The 19,406-nt window shown below is 38.1% G+C and overlaps 1 protein-coding gene across 10 annotated transcripts in view; it reads left to right on the top strand.

Annotated features, from left to right (window-relative positions):
• The window catches only part of TJP1 (tight junction protein 1), a 273,793-nt gene that overhangs the window by 199,436 nt on the left and 54,951 nt on the right, over window positions 1–19,406 (top strand). For all 10 annotated transcript variants that reach the window (XM_032175878.1, XM_032175875.1, XM_032175877.2 and 7 more), the window contains 6 exons: window positions 1,584–1,708; window positions 2,777–2,879; window positions 7,926–8,202; window positions 12,042–12,145; window positions 12,717–12,885; window positions 13,200–13,347. In XM_032175878.1, coding sequence (XP_032031769.1) covers window positions 1,584–1,708; window positions 2,777–2,879; window positions 7,926–8,202; window positions 12,042–12,145; window positions 12,717–12,885; window positions 13,200–13,347 — 926 coding nt within the window. The remainder of the gene's footprint in view (window positions 1–1,583; window positions 1,709–2,776; window positions 2,880–7,925; window positions 8,203–12,041; window positions 12,146–12,716; window positions 12,886–13,199; window positions 13,348–19,406) is intronic.

Raw genomic sequence — 19,406 nt, 5'->3', positions numbered from 1 at the left:
TAACTGAAAGCAAAGAACATGAAACCAGGATAAGGGAGAACCACTGTAGTTGGTCTATTTTTGTTCTATTAAATTTTGGGAGAATATATAGAGAAACAGATTCAGATGGTTGCCATTATCTTCAGTTACTCAGAATTTCCCTATTTTTTGTTATTTTCTTTTTTCATATTAACTTTTTTGTATTTGCTTTATTGCCATATAATTCACATACCATACAATTAAAGTATGCAATTCGTTGGTTATTTAGCATGTTCCGAGTTGTGTGACCATCACCAGAGTCCATTTTAAAACATTTTCATTACCGGGGGGGGAAAAACACCTCCCATTGAACTATCACCCCCCCCAAATCCCTGTAGCCCTAGACAACCACCATTCAAGTTTTTGTCTTTATAGATTTGCCTTTCTGAGTGTTTTATATAAACGGAATAATAGAATCTATTAACCTTTGTGACTGGTTTCTTCACCTTAGCATGATGTTTTCAAGGTTGATTCATGTTATACTATGTATAAGTACTTCATTCCTTTTTACACACAGTGTTTCATTGTATGGATATATACCACGTTTTATCCATTCATCAGTTGATGGACACTTGGAATAGTTGGTATTCATTTTTAAGAAGAGTTTTTTTTTCTTTTGCTACTTCTATAGGCTTTGGGATGGGAGGAAAGGTGATGTATGCACTATTCTTAGTGAAAATAGTCTCGTCTGTTGCGGACTGGAAAGCTGAGGGAGGAAGTTGTTACCTTTGTCCTCAGGCAGTTTGAATTGTACAGTTTTATACAAAAACATACATTTCTGGCTTAATGATTCTGTAGCCTTAAGAAGTGTGATGTCTCTTTAAACTACTCTTAAGTACTTCATATCCTTTCTAGGGAATAGTGATTTCTTTGAGATAAGGTAATTTTTTAACAACCTGGAAAATATTTTGAATTTTTTCTATACCGGCCTGTCCTGAGTCATTGTGGTAAAGGTTCTTGGCTCTTTCAGAAGTGTGTAGCTTATTATAATTTAGTTTTTAAAAAAGGTAATTTTACAATGTTTGTTCAGTATGGCTAATGTACACCTTCTATTGTATAGTGTGCACAAGACATTATATTCTACAGAGATTTTTAGAAGTTTGCAGAAGTTGTTGAAAGAAGTTGAAATAACTAATACTTGATTTTCAAAGCAATTGATATTTATGTAAAATGACAAAGGGTGCGTATGCTGGATAAGTCTGTCATCTTCTAAATCAATTGCCAGGATGACTGATGATCACACTGGGCTCTGCCAGTCTCCTCAGGACCTCTTCTGATAATCAAAAATAAAGTCAGGATTTCAGTGTTAATAATTTTTAATTGTCTTTTGGTTTTTAAAGAACATGTATGTAGTTGGCGACCTTTAATATTCTGTTACGTCCAGTAGTTATTAGAGCATGCATTCTTGTACAAGGATAATTCTAATAGGTAACCATGCAGGTGAGTGTTTATGGATCACAGATATATTAAGATTGTAATTTTTGTATTTTGACTTCTCTAGATTGTGGAGTATAACAATTATTTTTGTCCTGAATAGCAATATTTTACTGTAATTTTTACTTTAGGCTCCTGGATTTGGATTTGGAATTGCAATATCTGGTGGACGAGATAATCCTCATTTTCAGAGTGGGGAAACGTCAATAGTGATTTCAGATGTGCTGAAAGGAGGACCAGCTGAAGGACAGCTACAGTAAGAGTGCTGCTTATCGTGGGCACCTGTGCAACAAGCAGTGTTCCTGTCCTCAGGCACTGGCCTACTGTCTTACACTGTCTTAGTGATTTTGCCATATTGACACACCACCTGTGCCATACTTCATATATTTTCCCTTAAATTAACATATATTTACTTAAGAGGGAAACTGGCCAGGTGTGGTAGCTCACTCTTGTAATCCTAGCACTTTGGGAGGCTGAGGCAGGGGGATCACTTGAGACTAGGAGTTCGAGACCAGCCTGGGCAATGCCATGAGATCCCCATCTCTACAAAAGAAATTTAAAAATCAGCTGGGCATGGTGGCTTGTGCCTGCAGTCCCAGCTACTTGGGAGGCTGAGGCAGGAGAATCCCTTGAACTTAGGAGCCTGAGGCTGCAATGAGTCATGATTGCACCACTGTACTCCAGTCCGCGTGACAGAGCTATACCCTGTCTCCAAAGAAAATAAAGGAAGCTTTTATCCCTATTAAAATTGGAAAGCTAGTATCACTCACTTTAAATAGAATGTGTAACTGTTAGTGAAAAGGAAAATTTATAACTCCTTTTGGGTAGAATCTAGCCTTCAGAAGCCTCTCTCCCCAAGTCTTGCACCCTTTTTGTTCCGTATGAAGATTAGTAAGATAAAGAGAAACACAAAATACACTAGCAAAATAATGGCACTATAATTAGAAAAATTAAAAGAAAATTAAAAGATGAAAAACTTAAAAGGGAATAAGTTTTCCAGCTGTATGACTTAGTATGATTTAATGCCCTGTAACTGTACTACCAAGAATCATTTCATGTGTGTGATATCTGTTCAGTCTTTTGGGGAAATACTTTGTTAATGACTTAAAAAAATTAAGGACCTGTGGTTAGTTACTTGTTAAACATTCTGTGGAGAAATCTGAAAGTAAATCAGTTGACATTATTTTATCATTGCTCTGAAGAGAAATTAATTAATTGGCTCATAATTAGAATACATTTTAGAAGGAGCTATCTTGAAAATATCATCATAAGCTTACCAGAATGTTTTTCTCTAACATACTATTTTGTGCCCTTTTCCCCTTAGGGAAAATGACCGAGTTGCAATGGTTAACGGAGTTTCAATGGATAATGTTGAACATGCTTTTGCTGTTCAGCAACTAAGGAAAAGTGGGAAAAATGCAAAAATTGTAAGTATCTTTTTAATTTAGTAAAGGTACCCCAACTTTATTATTGATACATTTCTGGTATTTGAATTTATCCTTCCCATTTAAGAAAAGGAAAACTGAAACAATAGTTCCAAAGTTAGTTGTTTACACTTGAGTGTTTCTTCTAACACTGGTGTGGTTTGTCACTGGTATGTGTATTTTCTCAGTTTAGATACCAAGATTTTTTTCAATTGAAAAAGGAAAGGGGACAGTTGAATCTTTTTTTTTTTTTTTTTTGAGACAGAGTCTCCTTCTGTCGCCCAGGCTGGAGTACAGTGGTATGATCTCGGCTCACTGCAAGCTCCACCTCCTGGGTTCACACCATTCTCCTGCCTCAGCCTCCTGAGTAGCTGGGATTACAGGCACTCGACACCACGCCCAGCTAATTTTTTGTATTTTTAGTAGAGACGGGGTTTCACCGTGTTAGCCAGGATGGTCTCGATCTCCTGACCTTGTGATCTGCCTGCCTCGGCCTCCCGAAGTGCTGGGATTACAAGCTTGAGCCACGCGCCCGGCCGAATAGTTACCTCTTCTTGGCTTAATGTTTCCTCCTCTTTTCCTCCTCTACAGTCACATGCTGCATGACAGTTTTGGTCAACAACGGACCACATATCTGACAGTGGTTCCATAAGATTATAGTACTGTATTTAACTTTACCATGTTTAGATACACACATAGTTACCAATGTGTTACAGTCGCTTACAGTATTCAGTTCAGTAACATACTGTACAGGCTTGTAACCGAGGAGCAATAGGCTATGCCGTGTAGCCTAGATGTGTAGTAGGCTATACCATCTGGGTTTGGGAAGATACGTTCTGTGATGTTCACACAAAGACAGAATTGCCTAATAATTCACTTCTCATAACAGATATTTTACTGTACTGGATACTGTAGGCAGCTGTAAAACAATGGTAAGTATGTGTATGTCTAAACGTGGAAAAAGTACACTAAAAATATATAATGGATAAAAAAAATTATATGCCTGTTTAGTGCACTTACTATGAATGGAGCTTGCAGGACTGGAAGTTGCTCTCTGAGTCAGCGAGTGAGTGGTGAGTGAATGTGAAGTCCTAGGACATTACTGTACACTACTGTAGACTTTGTAAACACTATACATTTAGGCTGCACTAAATTTATTTTTAACGTTTTAATATTTTTAATGTATTTAATATTTTATAAATTTATAAAATTTATTTAAAAGTCTTCTTTCTTCAATAATAAACCTTAGCTTACTGAAACTTTTTTAACCTATAAACTTTCTAACTTTTTGACTCTCGTAATAACAAACACATTGTACAGCTGTACGAAAATACTTTATTTAAAAGTTTTTGGGTTTTTTTTGTTTTTTTTGTTTTTTTGTTTTTTTGTTTTTGAGACGGAGTCTCACACTGTCGCCCAGGCCGTAGTGCAGTGGCGCAATCTTGGCTCACTGCAAGCTCAGCCTCCCGAGTAGCTGGGACTACAGGCACCCGCCACCACAGCTAATTTTTTTGTATTTTTAGTGGAGACACGGTTTCACCATGTTAGCCAGGATGGTCTCAATCTCCTGATCGAGGCTGTCTTGTGATCCATCCGCCTCGGCCTCCCAGAGTGCTGGGATTACAGGCTGTTTGTGTTTTTTTAAGACATGGTTTCGCTCTGTCACCCAGGCTAGAGTGCAATGGCATGATCTTGGCTCACTGCAACCTCTGCCTCCCTGGTTCAGGCGATTCTCGTGCGTCAGCCTTGGGATTACAGGCGACCACTACCAAGCCAGTATTTTGTATTTTTAGTAGAGATGGGGTTTTGCCGTGTTAGCCAGGCTGGTATTGAACTCCTGGCCTCAAGTGATCTGCCTGCCTTGGCCTCCCAAAGTTCTGGGATTACAGGTGTGAGCCACCGCACCTGGCCTAAAATTTTTTATTTTTCACTTTTTAAACTTTTTCAGTAAAAACTAAGAAGACACAAGCACACACATTAGCCTAGGGCTACCCAAGATCAGGGGTCATCAGTGTCACTGTCTTCCACCTCCACAGCTTGTCCTAGTGGGAGGTTTTCAGGGGCAGTAACACGCATGGAGCCATCCTCTCCTATGACAACAATGCCTTCTTGTGGAACACCTCCTGAAGGACCTACCTGAGGCTGTTTTCTTAGTTAACATTTAGAAAAAAAATAAGTAGAGGAGGGAGTACACTCTGGAATAATGATAAAAAGATGAGCATAGTAAATACATAAACCAGTAACATAGTCATTATCAAATACTATATTCTGTACATATTGTATCTGCTACACTTCTATTCCACTGGCAGCATAGTAGTTTTGTTTACACCAGCATCACCACAAACGTAAGTACTGCAGTGCACCCACGACATTATGACCCTGTGGCGTCCCTAGGTGATAGATTTTCAGCTCCATTGTAATATTATGGGGCCTCTGCAGTACATGTTGTCCGTTGTTTTACATGGAGCATGACTGTGTGTGTAGGTATCCACATGGTCATACAACATTTCACTATGCATGTATATTTGTCCAACCCACTCATTCACAGGCATTTCAGTGTCCAGTCCACAAGTATTTTTTTAAAATTCAGCTGCAAAAATCATCATATTGCTACCTACTTGTTTAGTTAATTTTTAGAATAATTTTCTAGGAGTGGTTTTTCAGAGTCAAAGGGCCTGAATGACTTTTGATGTATGTATTGCCAGTTTGTCCTTCAGAAAATCAATAGGCTATTGAGAGCTCAGTTTTCAACAAGTCTTAAATCTTTGCCAAACTGATAAACTATAACAAGAGTTTCAAACGAAACATTTTAAATCACAAGTGGATTTGATCCTCTCATGGTGTATATACTACCCATTTGTTTTTTCATTTACCTATTCATGTCCTTTGCATTTATATGGTGGTGATGGTCATACTAGAGTGTTTTCTGTAGTCAGATTATTAGCCTTTTGTCACAAATACCTCATGTCTTATCCTCTTTGCTTTTGTGAATGCTTGTAAGTTGTTTGTGTTTGTTGTTTTGTATCATTTTGTTACAACATTGAAATGTTTTCATTTTTATTTTGTCATGTCTGTCAGACTTTCACTTTATTGGTTCTGCCTTGGTGTTATGCTTCCAAAAGCCTTTTAATTGCAAAAGCCTCTCTGTTGTATTTTGTTCTAGTACTTACATGGCATCATTTTGTTTTGAGACTTCAATTAAGCTAAACTATTTTGAAGTAGGCATTTTTTTCCTAAAAATTTTGATTCCAAATTTTTCATAGTGTTAAAATCGAGCATAGTTGTCACACCTACTAATTATTATTCATGTTTATAACTGTTAACTCATAAGTAGAGAATCACAATAGGACTGGTTACCTTTCAATAAGCTAAGCACCTGCTAGATGCAAGCATTGCATTATATGTACAGTTAAATGCATGGTAAAGAACTCCCCAAAAAACTCGAATCTTAGTGGGCTGGATAGGTATACATACTGATAACCATATAATGCACGTCATCTGAGGTTGATAGGTCAGGTACAGTAGAATCCCAAAGAGGTGGCACTCTCTTACAGGAATGATAGGGAAAGCCTTGAGTGCTCATTTGCTTAGTAGGCAGAGGACAGATTTTAGGTAAATAAAGAGATCGAAGTTTCAGGTAACCTGGAGTATGGTAATTGATGAAGAAAAAAGTCTTAGAGGTAGGTAGGGATGAGAATGAGAGCTCAAATACAAGGGTTTCGTTCATCCAGGGAGAAGATCACCTTGGTCTTTGAGGCCAGAAGGAAGGAGGACCAAATAAATGAGATACTGAAAAAATTTAGGAGGGGAGATACTGAAAAAATTTAAGGGGGCAGGGAGTAAAATGGCACTGATCTCCTTAAAGCAGGCTGAGTGGCTGGGATCTTGAAGAATGGTTGTAGAATACCTACATTAGCAAATTCCATAGAGAGGCAACAATATGTAGCTGAAAGGATTGCTGAACAAGAGCAAGACTTCTGTAAAATGAATTTACAGAGGGCCTCATCAGCAAAGTGTGGAAGTGAAGGTAATAATAGGACTGGAGTTTGTCATGGCAGATAATTGAGGGGTCAAGAAAAAGTCATTTAAATATGGCAACAGGATGTCTCATGCAAACTTGGGAACGCGAGTGAAACCAGGATGGAACTGATGAACTGAGAATAAGAGAAGATGAGGAATTGGCAATAAGATAGTGAAAAGTTTCAGTAGCTCAAGGTGTCCGACATAGAAGACAACGAGCGATACACAATAAGATCCTGTAGAACTTCAGTGAGGTCAAGTTTATACTACTGTGAGAAGGCAAAGTGTAGTCCACAGATTACAGGGCCACTCAGTCAGCAGGTGTAATACATGTAGATCTTCAGCTTGCAGAGAATGAAGGAAATAAGTGGACAGGCAATACACAGCCAGTTACCACAGTCATTGAGAAAAGAATGCCAGAGGGAAGAATTTGCACCTAGACTGGGAGTACAAATTGAAGAGATCCAGAGACTGAAAGCAGTTTGTGTTGGTGAAGTACAGCTGAGTTAATTAGCTCCAACATATTATTGAATGTTAGTGTGGCTATAGAATAAATTTATGTCTTAGAGGTCTGGGGCAATTGTGGGCTTTGATATTGATGCATTCTAAAATTTTTAAGGAAGCGAGTTGGACTTGGGAAGTTTGCTGTGGTTTTGGTAGCACCTAGAGTATATTTGATGGCATTAGAGTACAGTGCTGTCCTTTTTATTCAAACCACCAATAGTTGTTAGTTTCCCTGTAAGCTTGTGATTATTACACCAGGAAGATCTTTCTGTGTGAAGTAAATAAAGAGGTTTTTAGGCCCACTCTTTCTTATTTGTGCTTAACCAGATCTGTTTATCAGGAGAACAGAAAACACAGCCTTTATGGAAATGTATTCCTTAGAAATTTGTTGTAGTTGTTTGTGTATTGTTTCTTGCTGGTTCATAGTTAATATGGGATGAGAAGTGTAATGTTCCTTTCTCTTTGTAACTGAACGTACATATATGAAAATCAGTCAACTTATTTTTTAACCTTTTTAACTTGCAGACGATTAGAAGGAAGAAGAAAGTTCAAATACCAGTAAGTCGTCCTGATCCTGAACCAGTATCTGATAACGAAGTAGATAGTTATGATGAGGAAATACATGATCCAAGAAGTGGCCGGAGTGGTGTGGTTAACAGAAGGAGTGAGAAGATTTGGCCGAGGGATAGAAGTGCAAGTAGAGAGAGGAGTTTGTCTCCGCGGTCAGACAGGCGGTCAGTGGCTTCCAGCCAGCCCGCTAAACCCACCAAAGTCACACTGGTGAAATCCCGGAAAAATGAAGGTATTCTCTGCCAACTCTTGCTGTTATTTTCACATGAAAATTTAAAACTAATTTTAATGAGAAGTACAGTTGCTGTCTCTTCATGTCTTTGCTTGTTGTCTTCATATTTGTGTTCTATCACTGTAAGTCAAATCCTGTTAATGGCAGGCTTCGGGGACTGTTCATTTTTTCTATTGGAACAGATAACACTTCAAGTGAATTGTCCACGGCTTGGCTTTTGGATTTGTTGTGATGAGAATAGCCAAGTACAAATTATGCTAACAAGAAATGTCACACCATCACCAAATGGAAATTCAGTGTTTTTCTTAACTGTTAGTAGTGTAATCATGGAGAGAAATCTTGGGAGTGTTGTTGTTGTTGTTTTTGTTGTTGTTACAAGGTCTAGCTCTGTCACCCAGGCTGGAGTGCAGTGGCACAATCTCACCTCCCTGCAACCTCTGCTTCCTGGGCTCAAGCAATCCTCCCACTTCAGCCTCCCTGGTAGCTGGAACTACAAGTACATGCCACCATGTCCAGCTAATTTTTTTATTTTGGGTAGAGACAGGGTTTTTGCCATGTTGCCCAAGCTGTTCTCAAATTTGGTGAGCTCAAGCAATTCACCTGCCTCGGCCTCCCACAGTGCTGGGATTATAGGCGGGAAGCCACTGTGCCCTGCTGGGACTTCTTCCCCCCCACTCCAGACTGTTTTTTTTAAATGGAGGAATTTAAGGAAAGGAACCCCTTATAGGGCATTTCTCCATAATGCAGTATTTCTTTGAAGTTTTTGAAACTGAAAGCTGCTTTCCCTCATGCCTCATTAAATTTAATAAAAAATGGATCTGACTGTGGCTTCCTCCTCCTATGGGCATGCATGACTGATCATTTTGATATAAAGGGTGTTACAGTTGGAATATTATCAAGACTTACTTTGATCTGCTTTACCACTTGGCATATCTCCTAGGTGGTACTCCCTACCCCCATTCTAGAGCAGACTTCTCAGTGAAGTCTCAGTGAAGTTGTCAACATTTGCTGTTTCTACTTCACCACTTAACACCTCAACCCTCTCTGGTCTGGTATCTTTTCCGCTCTGCCCCAAAAACGTTCACACTAAATCTAGTGGAAGTTTTTCAGTCTCTAGCTTGTTTGCCTTTTCAGTATCATTTCACATGGTTAACCACTCCTTATTTTTAAAAATAATGTCTTCTTTGGTCGTACTGCATCTTTCTGGTTTCTTCCCCCCACCTTTCTCTATCTTTTGCAAGCTCATTCTCCTCACCCTGCCCTTTATAACGTTCTGTCAGTTTCTCTCCTAGAATCTTTTTTTCCACTTAAGGTAATTTTTTTTCTTTTCCTCAGGTTGAATAACAGTTAATTTAGGCAATCTCATCTGCTCCCCTGCTTGCAGTCACTGCTGATGATGGCAGAACCTCCTCTCCAGCCCAAATCTTTACACTCTTGTGTTCCAGCTGTTAGGCATGTTCACTTAGATGTTCCTGTAGGTCCCTGAAACACAGCACATCTCAAATGAAACACATCTCCCTCTTAAAATTTTTCTTTGTAATTCTCATGAAGTATTCAGTTGAATGTGTTCCTATTGATCCAGTTTCTCAGGCCATTCCCGGATGACATGGTAGTTACCCTTGCCTTCTCTTTTTTTCCCATGCACGATGAATGTCCTCACTCCTGACTACCACTCTTACCCATCCCAGTCTTTCTCCACTGCCTCCACCCTTTTCCAAGCCACTGTCATCTCTTACATGGACTCATTTGGTCTCATAGGTTGTCTCTTGGATCCCTTTAAGTTGATTCTGCAGATTTCTTCATAGATCCTCTGTGACACTTCTGTCTTACTCTTTTGCCCCTTTCTTCATTAATCTCGGTCTCAGCTACACTAGACTTACGACTTCATGAGGTCCACCAGGTTTTTTTCTTCATCACTTTGATGCATTTGTTTTGAACTTTTCAGCCATCACTCACCCCATGCATCCCCTCCCCCACAAACATACCCTTCAGGTTTAGGTCTTTCTTAGGTAAAGTTTTAACTTTACTATTTCTTCCTCAGGGAGGCCTTCTCCGTCCCCCTAGTAGGTGAAGAACCCTTGTGTTTCTGCCCTCTGAACTCATCACATTTGGGATTACCATGCTAACATCCTTTTTTTCACTGACTGTAAATTGCCAGAGTGCAGGAACTATCTCATTTGCTGCTTTCCCCCTAATGCCTGGTACCTAGTTGATACATACCCCAAGAAATATTTAGAATGAACGAACAAACTAATATACAAGGAATATTTTGGGGTCATCTGTGTAATGGTCATTTATAAGTGTTTAATCTTGAAGAACAGTCTTTTAACTAATACCCTATCCTTCTGTGATGTAATGACCGTATGGATGACTGCCTCATTCCTTGCCCAGATATCCTAAAAGGCCATTTTCTTCACCCTGATTCTATTTCTGGCTGTGAGTACTCTTTGTATATTTGTCTTAAGTTAAACCGTAATTCTGATGTAATTTTTTTTTTTTTTTTTTTTTTGAGACGGAGTCTCACTCTGTCTCTCAGGCTTGGAGTGCAGTGGCACAATCTCAGTTCACTGCAACCTCCGCCTCCCAGGTTCAAGCAATTCTTCTCCCTCAGCCTCCCAGGTAGCTGGGATTATAGGTGTGCACCACCATGCCCGGCTAATTTTTTGTATTTTTAATAGAGACAGGGTTTTACCATGCTAGCCAGGCTGGTCTAGAACTCCTGACCTTGTGATTCGCCCACCTTGGCCTCCCAAAGTACTGGAATTACAGGCATGAGCCACCATGCCCAGCCTACTCTTACGTAATTTTTAGACACTTAGGTAATGGGTCTGTTAATTTATCCCATGTTAAAACAATTTTCTGTTTTCCATCTTGGTTTTTGATTTCGTTTTTAATGCAGTAAGATTCTCCTCACAGAACCAGGGGCAATCCTTTTACTATTGACATTATACTGATAGTTGTAGTCATTGTTCTTATTTTTCTTAAAATGTATTTTTCTGCAGCTGTTGCAGGAACCTGGGCAGTTCTCTGGACTCTGCTAGTAATTTCCTCAACTTCCAACATTCCTTACCCACAGACAGAATCAATGTCCTCACTCTTGGATACTTTATTGGTTGTTTAAAGGAAAGGACTGGCATTATAACTCCTGCCCACATCTGCCTGGCTGGTTGTAAGCCTTTGCACTCATGCTTAGTACATGCTAGTACTCTGAGTATGTCTATCCAGTGTCATGGAGTGTATAGGATCGAAATATTTTTGGTCTAGGAGCTGGGAAAAATAGAAGTAGTATATGCATGATAATAGTCATCAATAAAATGGTCAATCTTTTCAGAGTTTTTCAAACTTCAAGCAGTTTACTCTTTAGAATTATATCTCTAGCCAGGCATAGTGTGACACATGTCTTTTAGTCCCAGCTACTCTGGAGCCTGAGGCAGGAGGGTTGTTTGACCCCAGGAATTTGAGTCCAGCCTGGGCAACATAGTGAAACCCTGTCTTTTAAAGAAAATTATATTCCTTAAGCATTCTGAAGAGCTAGTGTATCAATGCTTGGTCAAAAAGAAATGGTGTCCTCTTGGGGATTTTCTCCTCTTCAGTAATACGGGAACATGGTCTATCAGTCCTTCGTTTGAACCATACACTTCCCTTTGCTTTCACAGAGACATTGCAGACTTGCGAATTAGAGGGAATGTCTTATTTGCAGGTTGGCCAAGAAAAATTTCTTGTTATTGATTGTACTTGAAAACTCTATGCAGTAGTTAATTAGTTTAGTTGTGTACTTGTAAAATCTATTTAGGTGTCTTAGGATGTTATACTGAAAACACTTACTTATATTATTTCAGAATATGGTCTTCGATTGGCAAGCCATATATTTGTTAAGGAAATTTCACAAGATAGTTTGGCAGCAAGAGACGGCAATATTCAAGAAGGTGATGTTGTATTGAAGGTATAATCATATTCTTACTTTTTAATGAACTGAAATAGAAAACAAGTTCTAGAGTTACCATGTAGTCTGTGCTCTTGTTTGAAGCAGTTTTGCCAAAAAGAATTAAAAATCAATTGTTTGGGGGAGAGGGATATAAATTCCCTTTATGCATTGTTACACGTCGACACTGATGCTTTAGGTATCACAGGGTCATCCTGAGATAATTAATTATTCACAGGCTGGTACTACTTTGTAGATAGATATGTCTGTTCTTAAACATTAAAAAGTTCTGATAATTGCTTCCAGATATTATTGAAATGCTTATTTATTCATTTGTTTATAAGTAATAGAAAGTGACAGCCTTTTGAGAAGGAGTTAGGGGATGCTACTATGGGTTTTTCTGACAGCAACAGTACAGTAAAGATTTTATCATCTCAGGAAGGTGGAATACTTGGATAATTTGGAAAAGTATAAAGAGAATATTTTGGTTCTTATAGCAAGGAGTGGTTTGGATATTTCTGTTTATAACAAACTAAGTTAACATTTGTATTTTATTATTTACTTTCAACCTATAATTTATTTTCTGTTGCAGATAAATGGTACTGTGACAGAAAATATGTCATTGACAGATGCAAAGACATTGATAGAAAGGTCTAAAGGCAAATTAAAAATGGTAGTTCAAAGAGATGAACGGGCTACGCTACTGAACGTCCCTGATCTTTCTGACAGCATCCACTCTGCTAATGCCTCCGAGAGAGACGGTGAGTGTGATTCTGTTTGAACGTTCCCTCTGAGTGACCTATTTTCTTAAAATACTAGGGAGATTGAACATCTTTGAATGAAATGATAATTTTCTACCAGCCAAGCACCTTCAAAATCTGTAAGTTTTATATATATTTTTTCCTGTAGACAACTCACCACCATTAATATGATTGCTGGCAGGTGAAATTAATGCATAAATTTTCCATTTTATATATAATTTTACTTACTAGCTTATCTTCATTATTACTGGAGTACCTTATACTTGACTGTAATTATTTTTGTGGGAAAATAAGTAGCACTCTTTTATTAACAGACATTTCAGAAATCCAGTCACTGGCATCAGATCATTCTGGTCGATCACATGATAGGCCTCCCCGCCGCAGCCGGTCACGATCTCCTGATCAGCGGTCAGAGCCTTCTGATCATTCCAGACACTCACCGCAGCAGCCAAGCAATGGCAGGTAAGACACCCTATTTTTTAAAAAAAATACAGGGGTTTTGTTTGCTTGATACCAGTATCTGAAATTGCTTACAAATAAAATTAAAAGATGGATTTCTTTTGATATTCAAGATTAGATCTGTTTTTCTCAACTTAGACATTTTTTAAATCTAAAATAACCACAAACTTTCCCTTAAAGGGCCAGATAGTAAACATATTTCAGTCATGCAGGCCATATAGTTCTTGTCACTGCTCAACTGCAAAAGCAACCATAGACAGTGTGTAAATGAATGGGCATGACTATGTTCCCATAAAACTCTATTTACAAAAACGGTTGATCCGCAGCTGCAGTCTGTCATACTATTGCATTAGAAGATGCTAGCAAGCTTCAGGAATCTACTGCTTGGGAAAGTTAACTATAGAAGTCCTTTAATAAACACATTAACCTGGACTTTGTTTTCTCTTTTAAAAATATCCTAGTGTTGGCCGGGCGTGGTGGCTCACACCTGTAATCCTAGCACTTTGGGAGGCCAAGGCAGGCGGATCACTTGAGGCCAGGAGATCGAGACCAGCCTGGCCGACGTGGTGAAACTCTGTCTCTACTAAAAATACAAAAATTAGCCAGGTGTGTTGGCACGTGCTTGTAATCCCAGCTACTCGGGAGGCTGAGACATGAGAATTGCTTGAACCTGGGAAGCGGAGGTTGCAGTGAGCTGAGATCGCACCACTGCACTCCAGCCTTGGTGACAGAGCGGGACTCTTTCTCAAAAACAAAACAAAACACTGGTATTTATGCCAAAGGTTCTGGTATACTGGTAGTATATGACCTACCTGAGTTTATCTTTCTTTAGAGTCACACATACATTTGAGAATCTGAAGAAAATTATGATCCTTCTCTCCAGAAAAATGTGCATGTGCACATACACGCAGCAATTGCATACAATTTCTGGAGACTCCCAAGGCTCTATAGGCCACCACCTGACCCATGGTTAACTGCAGTCCACATGAAGATCACTTGAAACATGAGTCCAGGGCTGAAGAGACAGTTTAGAAGAAAAGGGAACCCTTATATGTTGTTGATGGGAATGTGAATTGATACGGCCTTTCTGGAAAACAGTATGGAGGTTCCTCAAAAAATTAAAACTAGAACGAACTAGCACATGATCCAGCAATTCCACTTCTGGGTACATATCCAAAGGAAATGAAATCACTGTCTCGAAGAGATACCTACACTCTCATGTTTGTTGCAGCATTATTCACAATAGCCAAGGTATGGAGTCAACCTAAATGTCAAACACATGAATGGATAAAGAAAATGTGGTGTATATGTTCACACACACAATGAAATGTGATTTAGCCTTTAAAAAGAAGGAAATCCTGCCATTTGGAACAACATGGATGAACCTGGAGGGCATTGTGCTAAGTGAAATAAACCAGACACAGAAAGACAAACACTGCATGACCTCACTTACTGTGGAACCTAAACAAGTTGAACTCATAGAAACAGACAGTAGAATGGTGGTTACCAGGGGTTAGGGGTGGGGAGGAATGGGGAGATGTTGGTTAAAGGGTACACAGTTTCAGTTATAAGATGAATAAGTTCTGGAGACCTAGTTTACAGTGTAGTGACAAGAGTTAATAATGTATACTTGAAATTTTTTAAGAGAGATCTTAAGGTATTCTTTTGACACACACTAAGAAAAGTAATTGTGAGATATGGATATGTTAATTAACTTGGTTGCGGTCATCATTTGAATATGTATATCAAAACATCACTGTTGTACACCTTTAATAGATACAATGTTTATTTGTCAATTAGACCTCAGTGAAGCTGGAAAGAAAAAGTAAATTTGGGTCTAGATCTGAAGAGATGATTTAGGATTAGAGATGTTGAATTGAGACTTAACTTGCATAGAGGTGTTAGCTGAAGCCATAGAAGTCACTAAAATTGCTAAGAGAAACAATTTGGAAAGAAGGCAGAGAACTGGATAACAGGGAGCACGTTCTTTTAGGAAGGTGAAGAGGCGAGGGAGAAATAAGGGAGGTGTACCTAGCCAGGAGAGAGCTTTTTTAAGGTTTTTAAAAAACTATAGTGACAATCGTAGTTAAAACTGTATATTCACAAAAGTGATTCACATTCTACTAAAATGGGAACTAGTAAGAGAAGAGGATAACTTGTAAGAGCTATGAATGTGGTTGCTAATTCGTATCTACTGTAGTTTTTATGTATTTGTGAAGCTGATTATTTCTAAATTTCAAACCTAGATTTATAAATTATGAGAACCCTGGTGTTTATTTTAAGGATGTAATGATTTTTTAAAGGAATATTATGGCATGTTACATGTAAAATTGGCTTATCTTATAACTGATGATGATTTTTAATTGCTGCAGTTAATATATTCTAAAAATCTTCCTGGCACAGCATAGATGTTATCAGGAAAAGGATTACTGCCGCAACACATATATACACACACAGTGATATAGCACCTTTGATGATTCACGGGAGCAGCTGTAATTTTAACATCTCTTTCTCGGCTAGAAACCATGCTTAAGTAATTTGGACATGATTTCCCCTTTTAAATAAAGCAATCTGAATCAAAATCTCAAATGTTTGGCCATTAGTTTAGATTGTAAACAAATTCTCAATCTTAGAAAATTCTTTTTGATGTCTACTTTCTTCATTTAGAGTTCCTCAGCACTTAGAATCTGTAACCTTAACTTAAAAAGTGGAGGGTTTTTTCCCCCCTAAAATTACTATTTTTGTATTATATTGTGATTTTTTTTTTCTCCTAGGAATCTTAAGTATTTTCATGGGTAGCACCAGTAATATGGGAGCTTTTAAAAATACAAACTTCTGGGGCTTGCTTTCAGTTCATCTGAGACGGAAGCAGGCAATACATTTGACCCTCGAACAACCTGGGGTTTAGGGGGACCAAAACCTCCCTCCCACCCCCGACACACAGTCAAAAATCCACCTGTGATTTTTAACTTCCCAAAAACTTAACTATTAATAGCCTACTGTTGACTGGAAGCTTACTGATAACATAAACAGTACAAAGTTTGTAGGTTAGATGTATTATCTTCAGTATTCTTAAAGTAAGCTAAAGAAAAAATGTTAATAAGCAAATCATAAGGAAGAGAAAATACATTTACTGTTCATTAAGTGGAAGTGGATCATCATAAAGGTCTTCATCCTCGTTTTCCTTCACCGCTCATTTCCTTCATCCTTGTTTTCACATTTAGTCGTCTGAGGAATAGGAGAGGTTGGTCTTTTCTGTATCATGGGTGGCAGAGGTGGAAGAAAATTTGAGTATAAGCGAACCCACACAGTTAAATCCCATGCTGTTCAAGGGTCAGCTGTATTTTTTTGTTTTTAAGCTCCTGGTGTCTTTCTCTTCTGTGCACTGCTAGATGTGGGAACTACTGGTTAGAAAGTATAGTATATAAAAGAAAAGGTAACTTCAGCTACAGAAGGAAAAATCTCTTCAGGTTCTTTTCATATTTTTTGTGGTGAGAATTTAATTCCTGAAAATTTAGTAATCTGCCTACAGACAAGATATAAATAGTACCAGTTGCTTAAAGGTTTCATTTCCACCCCAAAGTTGAATCTTCAAATCCTGTAACTGTGGAGTTTTAATTTAGAGCATTCCCTGCGTTTTGAGAAACAACTTAGATACATTATAAGAGTAAAATGCTAGTGTAAAAAAATACTAAAGGACTTACATATATAGTCTTTTGTTTTTGTTATTTAATTTTGGCTGTATAAGTGTCTTTTTGTTTTACAAATTGTATGTAAATTATCTTTAAAGAAGTGATAAAAAAATGACTTGGTCTCTGTGAGACAGGTTTCACTTGAGTGTAAAAGAAGTCTGCCTTGGCAAACATCAGCCCTGCCCTATTCTCTTCCTAGATTTCTGAATACTTTTGTATATTTTTAGGATGTGCGATTATCTGCTGAGAATAATAACCTCTTCATCTTCATTTTGTGAGAAGTGATAGAATACAGTGATTTCTTAGGGCTTTGGAGCCAGACTTCCTGGGTTCATGTCCCACCCTACCTTTGGTTACTTGCATAACCTTGAAACCTCTGTGTTTCAGCATCCCCATATGCAGTGAAGCAAGCAGGTCATACGTTACAGAATGGTGAGAAATCAGTTATTACAATACCTGGCACATGTGTTCGCTACTGTAATTATTATGGTGATTCATAGTAGTAATAATAGTATCGTAAGCTAGAATTTCCAAATGTGCTTTCTTATCTGCTTGTATTTAACCATTTCTGAGATTTCCTCATTCTATACTTAAGCAAACTAAAATTGAGAGGTTGCGATAAAGTCCACGGTTATGTTGTTGACATGGGATTGGGGCCAGGATTAAAACTGTTGGCTCTTTGACCGAAATCTTCGACCTTACTGGTGTAGAGAAAGAAATTTCATAGCTTAATTACTACGTAATCTTCAGTAAACTAAAATCTACCAGAGTTCCATTGTTGTCATGACCTACTTATGTTCCTCTGTGTGATACTCTTTTCTTAGAGAGCAAACATATGGAGAGAATTCTGAGAAAAACACACAAGCTTGTTCTTCATTATAATTAGATGAACAAAGTATCCTCACTGTTGTCTAGAACTGGAGCTGGCAGACTGCACCGTGTGGGCTAAATCCAGCCTCCTAGTTTTGTAAAGTTTTATTGGAAACCCATTCCACAATGGCATAATCGAGAAGTTATAAGAGAGACTGTATGGCCAAGGGAGTTAATTACAGAAAAAGTTTCCAAATGCTTTGTCTGGAATGTTAAAATAGTTTTGTTTTTAAATTCAAAAAATATGTATACATAGGGAAAATAATTACAGTGGTTTTCTTATATCTTGATGCTTGTTGCTGGGCTTGTTTGCTTTGTTTTGTATTTCACTTAGTATTGTTGCAGAGCCCACTGTGGGCCAAGACTTGGGCTGTAGGAGGTGGGAATACTGAGAGAGCCCACAGTTGATGGTGACACTTTACTTCTTGGTGATTACTGAGTGAGTATCATTGAAAAGAGATTTCACTAATCTTCCTGTAGTCCTTGCATAACTAGGGAGTATTTGATTTGCAGGGTATGATATACGCCTCTGCTTGGTTAGATTGTATTCTTCCTCATATTTACAGCTGTTTTAACAGACCCATTTTATGTTTCCCTCTAGGGGAACAACAGGTGTTTACCTTTTTTGTTCTATAAATTTTTATAAAAGTGAGCATGATTAGTCATAAGCAAGTACAATATTGAAAAAATTATATTACAGTAGAAGTTCAGACTAACAGGATAAAACTGAAATGTGGGAAGTTTGGATTGTCAAGATTTACATTTGGCATTCTACCCATTTACATTTGTTACACTCATTCCCTGAAACCCACAGAGTTCATCTAAGGCCTAAACTGTTTTCTAAAGTGTTTGGGGAATGTGTTTTCACAAATAGAAAAACAGTCCAGTTTATATTTAGCAAATCCATTTTATGAAAATGGTTACTTCTGAGAAACTTAAAAGCAGTGTTTTCAGAAGATTGAAACTTTGTAACAGTTATTTAATCTCTTCATTCATTGTTCCTCCTGAGAAATGCCTCTACTAAATTCTGAAGTAAAAGGTGTGTCAGCATTGATAACAGCAAATACATGACAGTAAAATTGAATTTTCTGAATCAGAAATTTTTATCCTAAATTCACGTTTGGCCAAGTTAAGATCATATATTTGGGATCAAAACCTCTTATCTATACAATCCGCTCCGTATTAGGAGTTTTCCAAGAGTGCTGAGTAAGTCCAAATAAACATGCAGATAGAGCATATAATGTGCAGTCACGTGTCACTTGATGGGGATACCTTCCAAGAAATGCATCGTCGTGTGAACATCATAGAGTGTACTTACACAAACCTAGGTGGTAGAGCCTGCCACACACCCAGACTATATGGTGTAGCCTATTGCTCCTAGGCTACAAACCTGTACAGCAGGTTACTGTACCGAATACTGTAGGCAGTTGAAACAGCAGTTAGCATTTGTGTATCTTAAATGTAGGAAAGGACAGTAAAACTACAGTATTTTAATCTTGA

The sequence above is a fragment of the Hylobates moloch genome, unplaced genomic scaffold, assembly GCF_009828535.3.
Source record: "Hylobates moloch isolate HMO894 unplaced genomic scaffold, HMol_V3 SCAFFOLD_14, whole genome shotgun sequence".
Classification (NCBI taxonomy): Eukaryota; Metazoa; Chordata; class Mammalia; order Primates; family Hylobatidae; genus Hylobates; species Hylobates moloch.
This window is presented reverse-complemented; position numbering and strand designations above follow the sequence as displayed.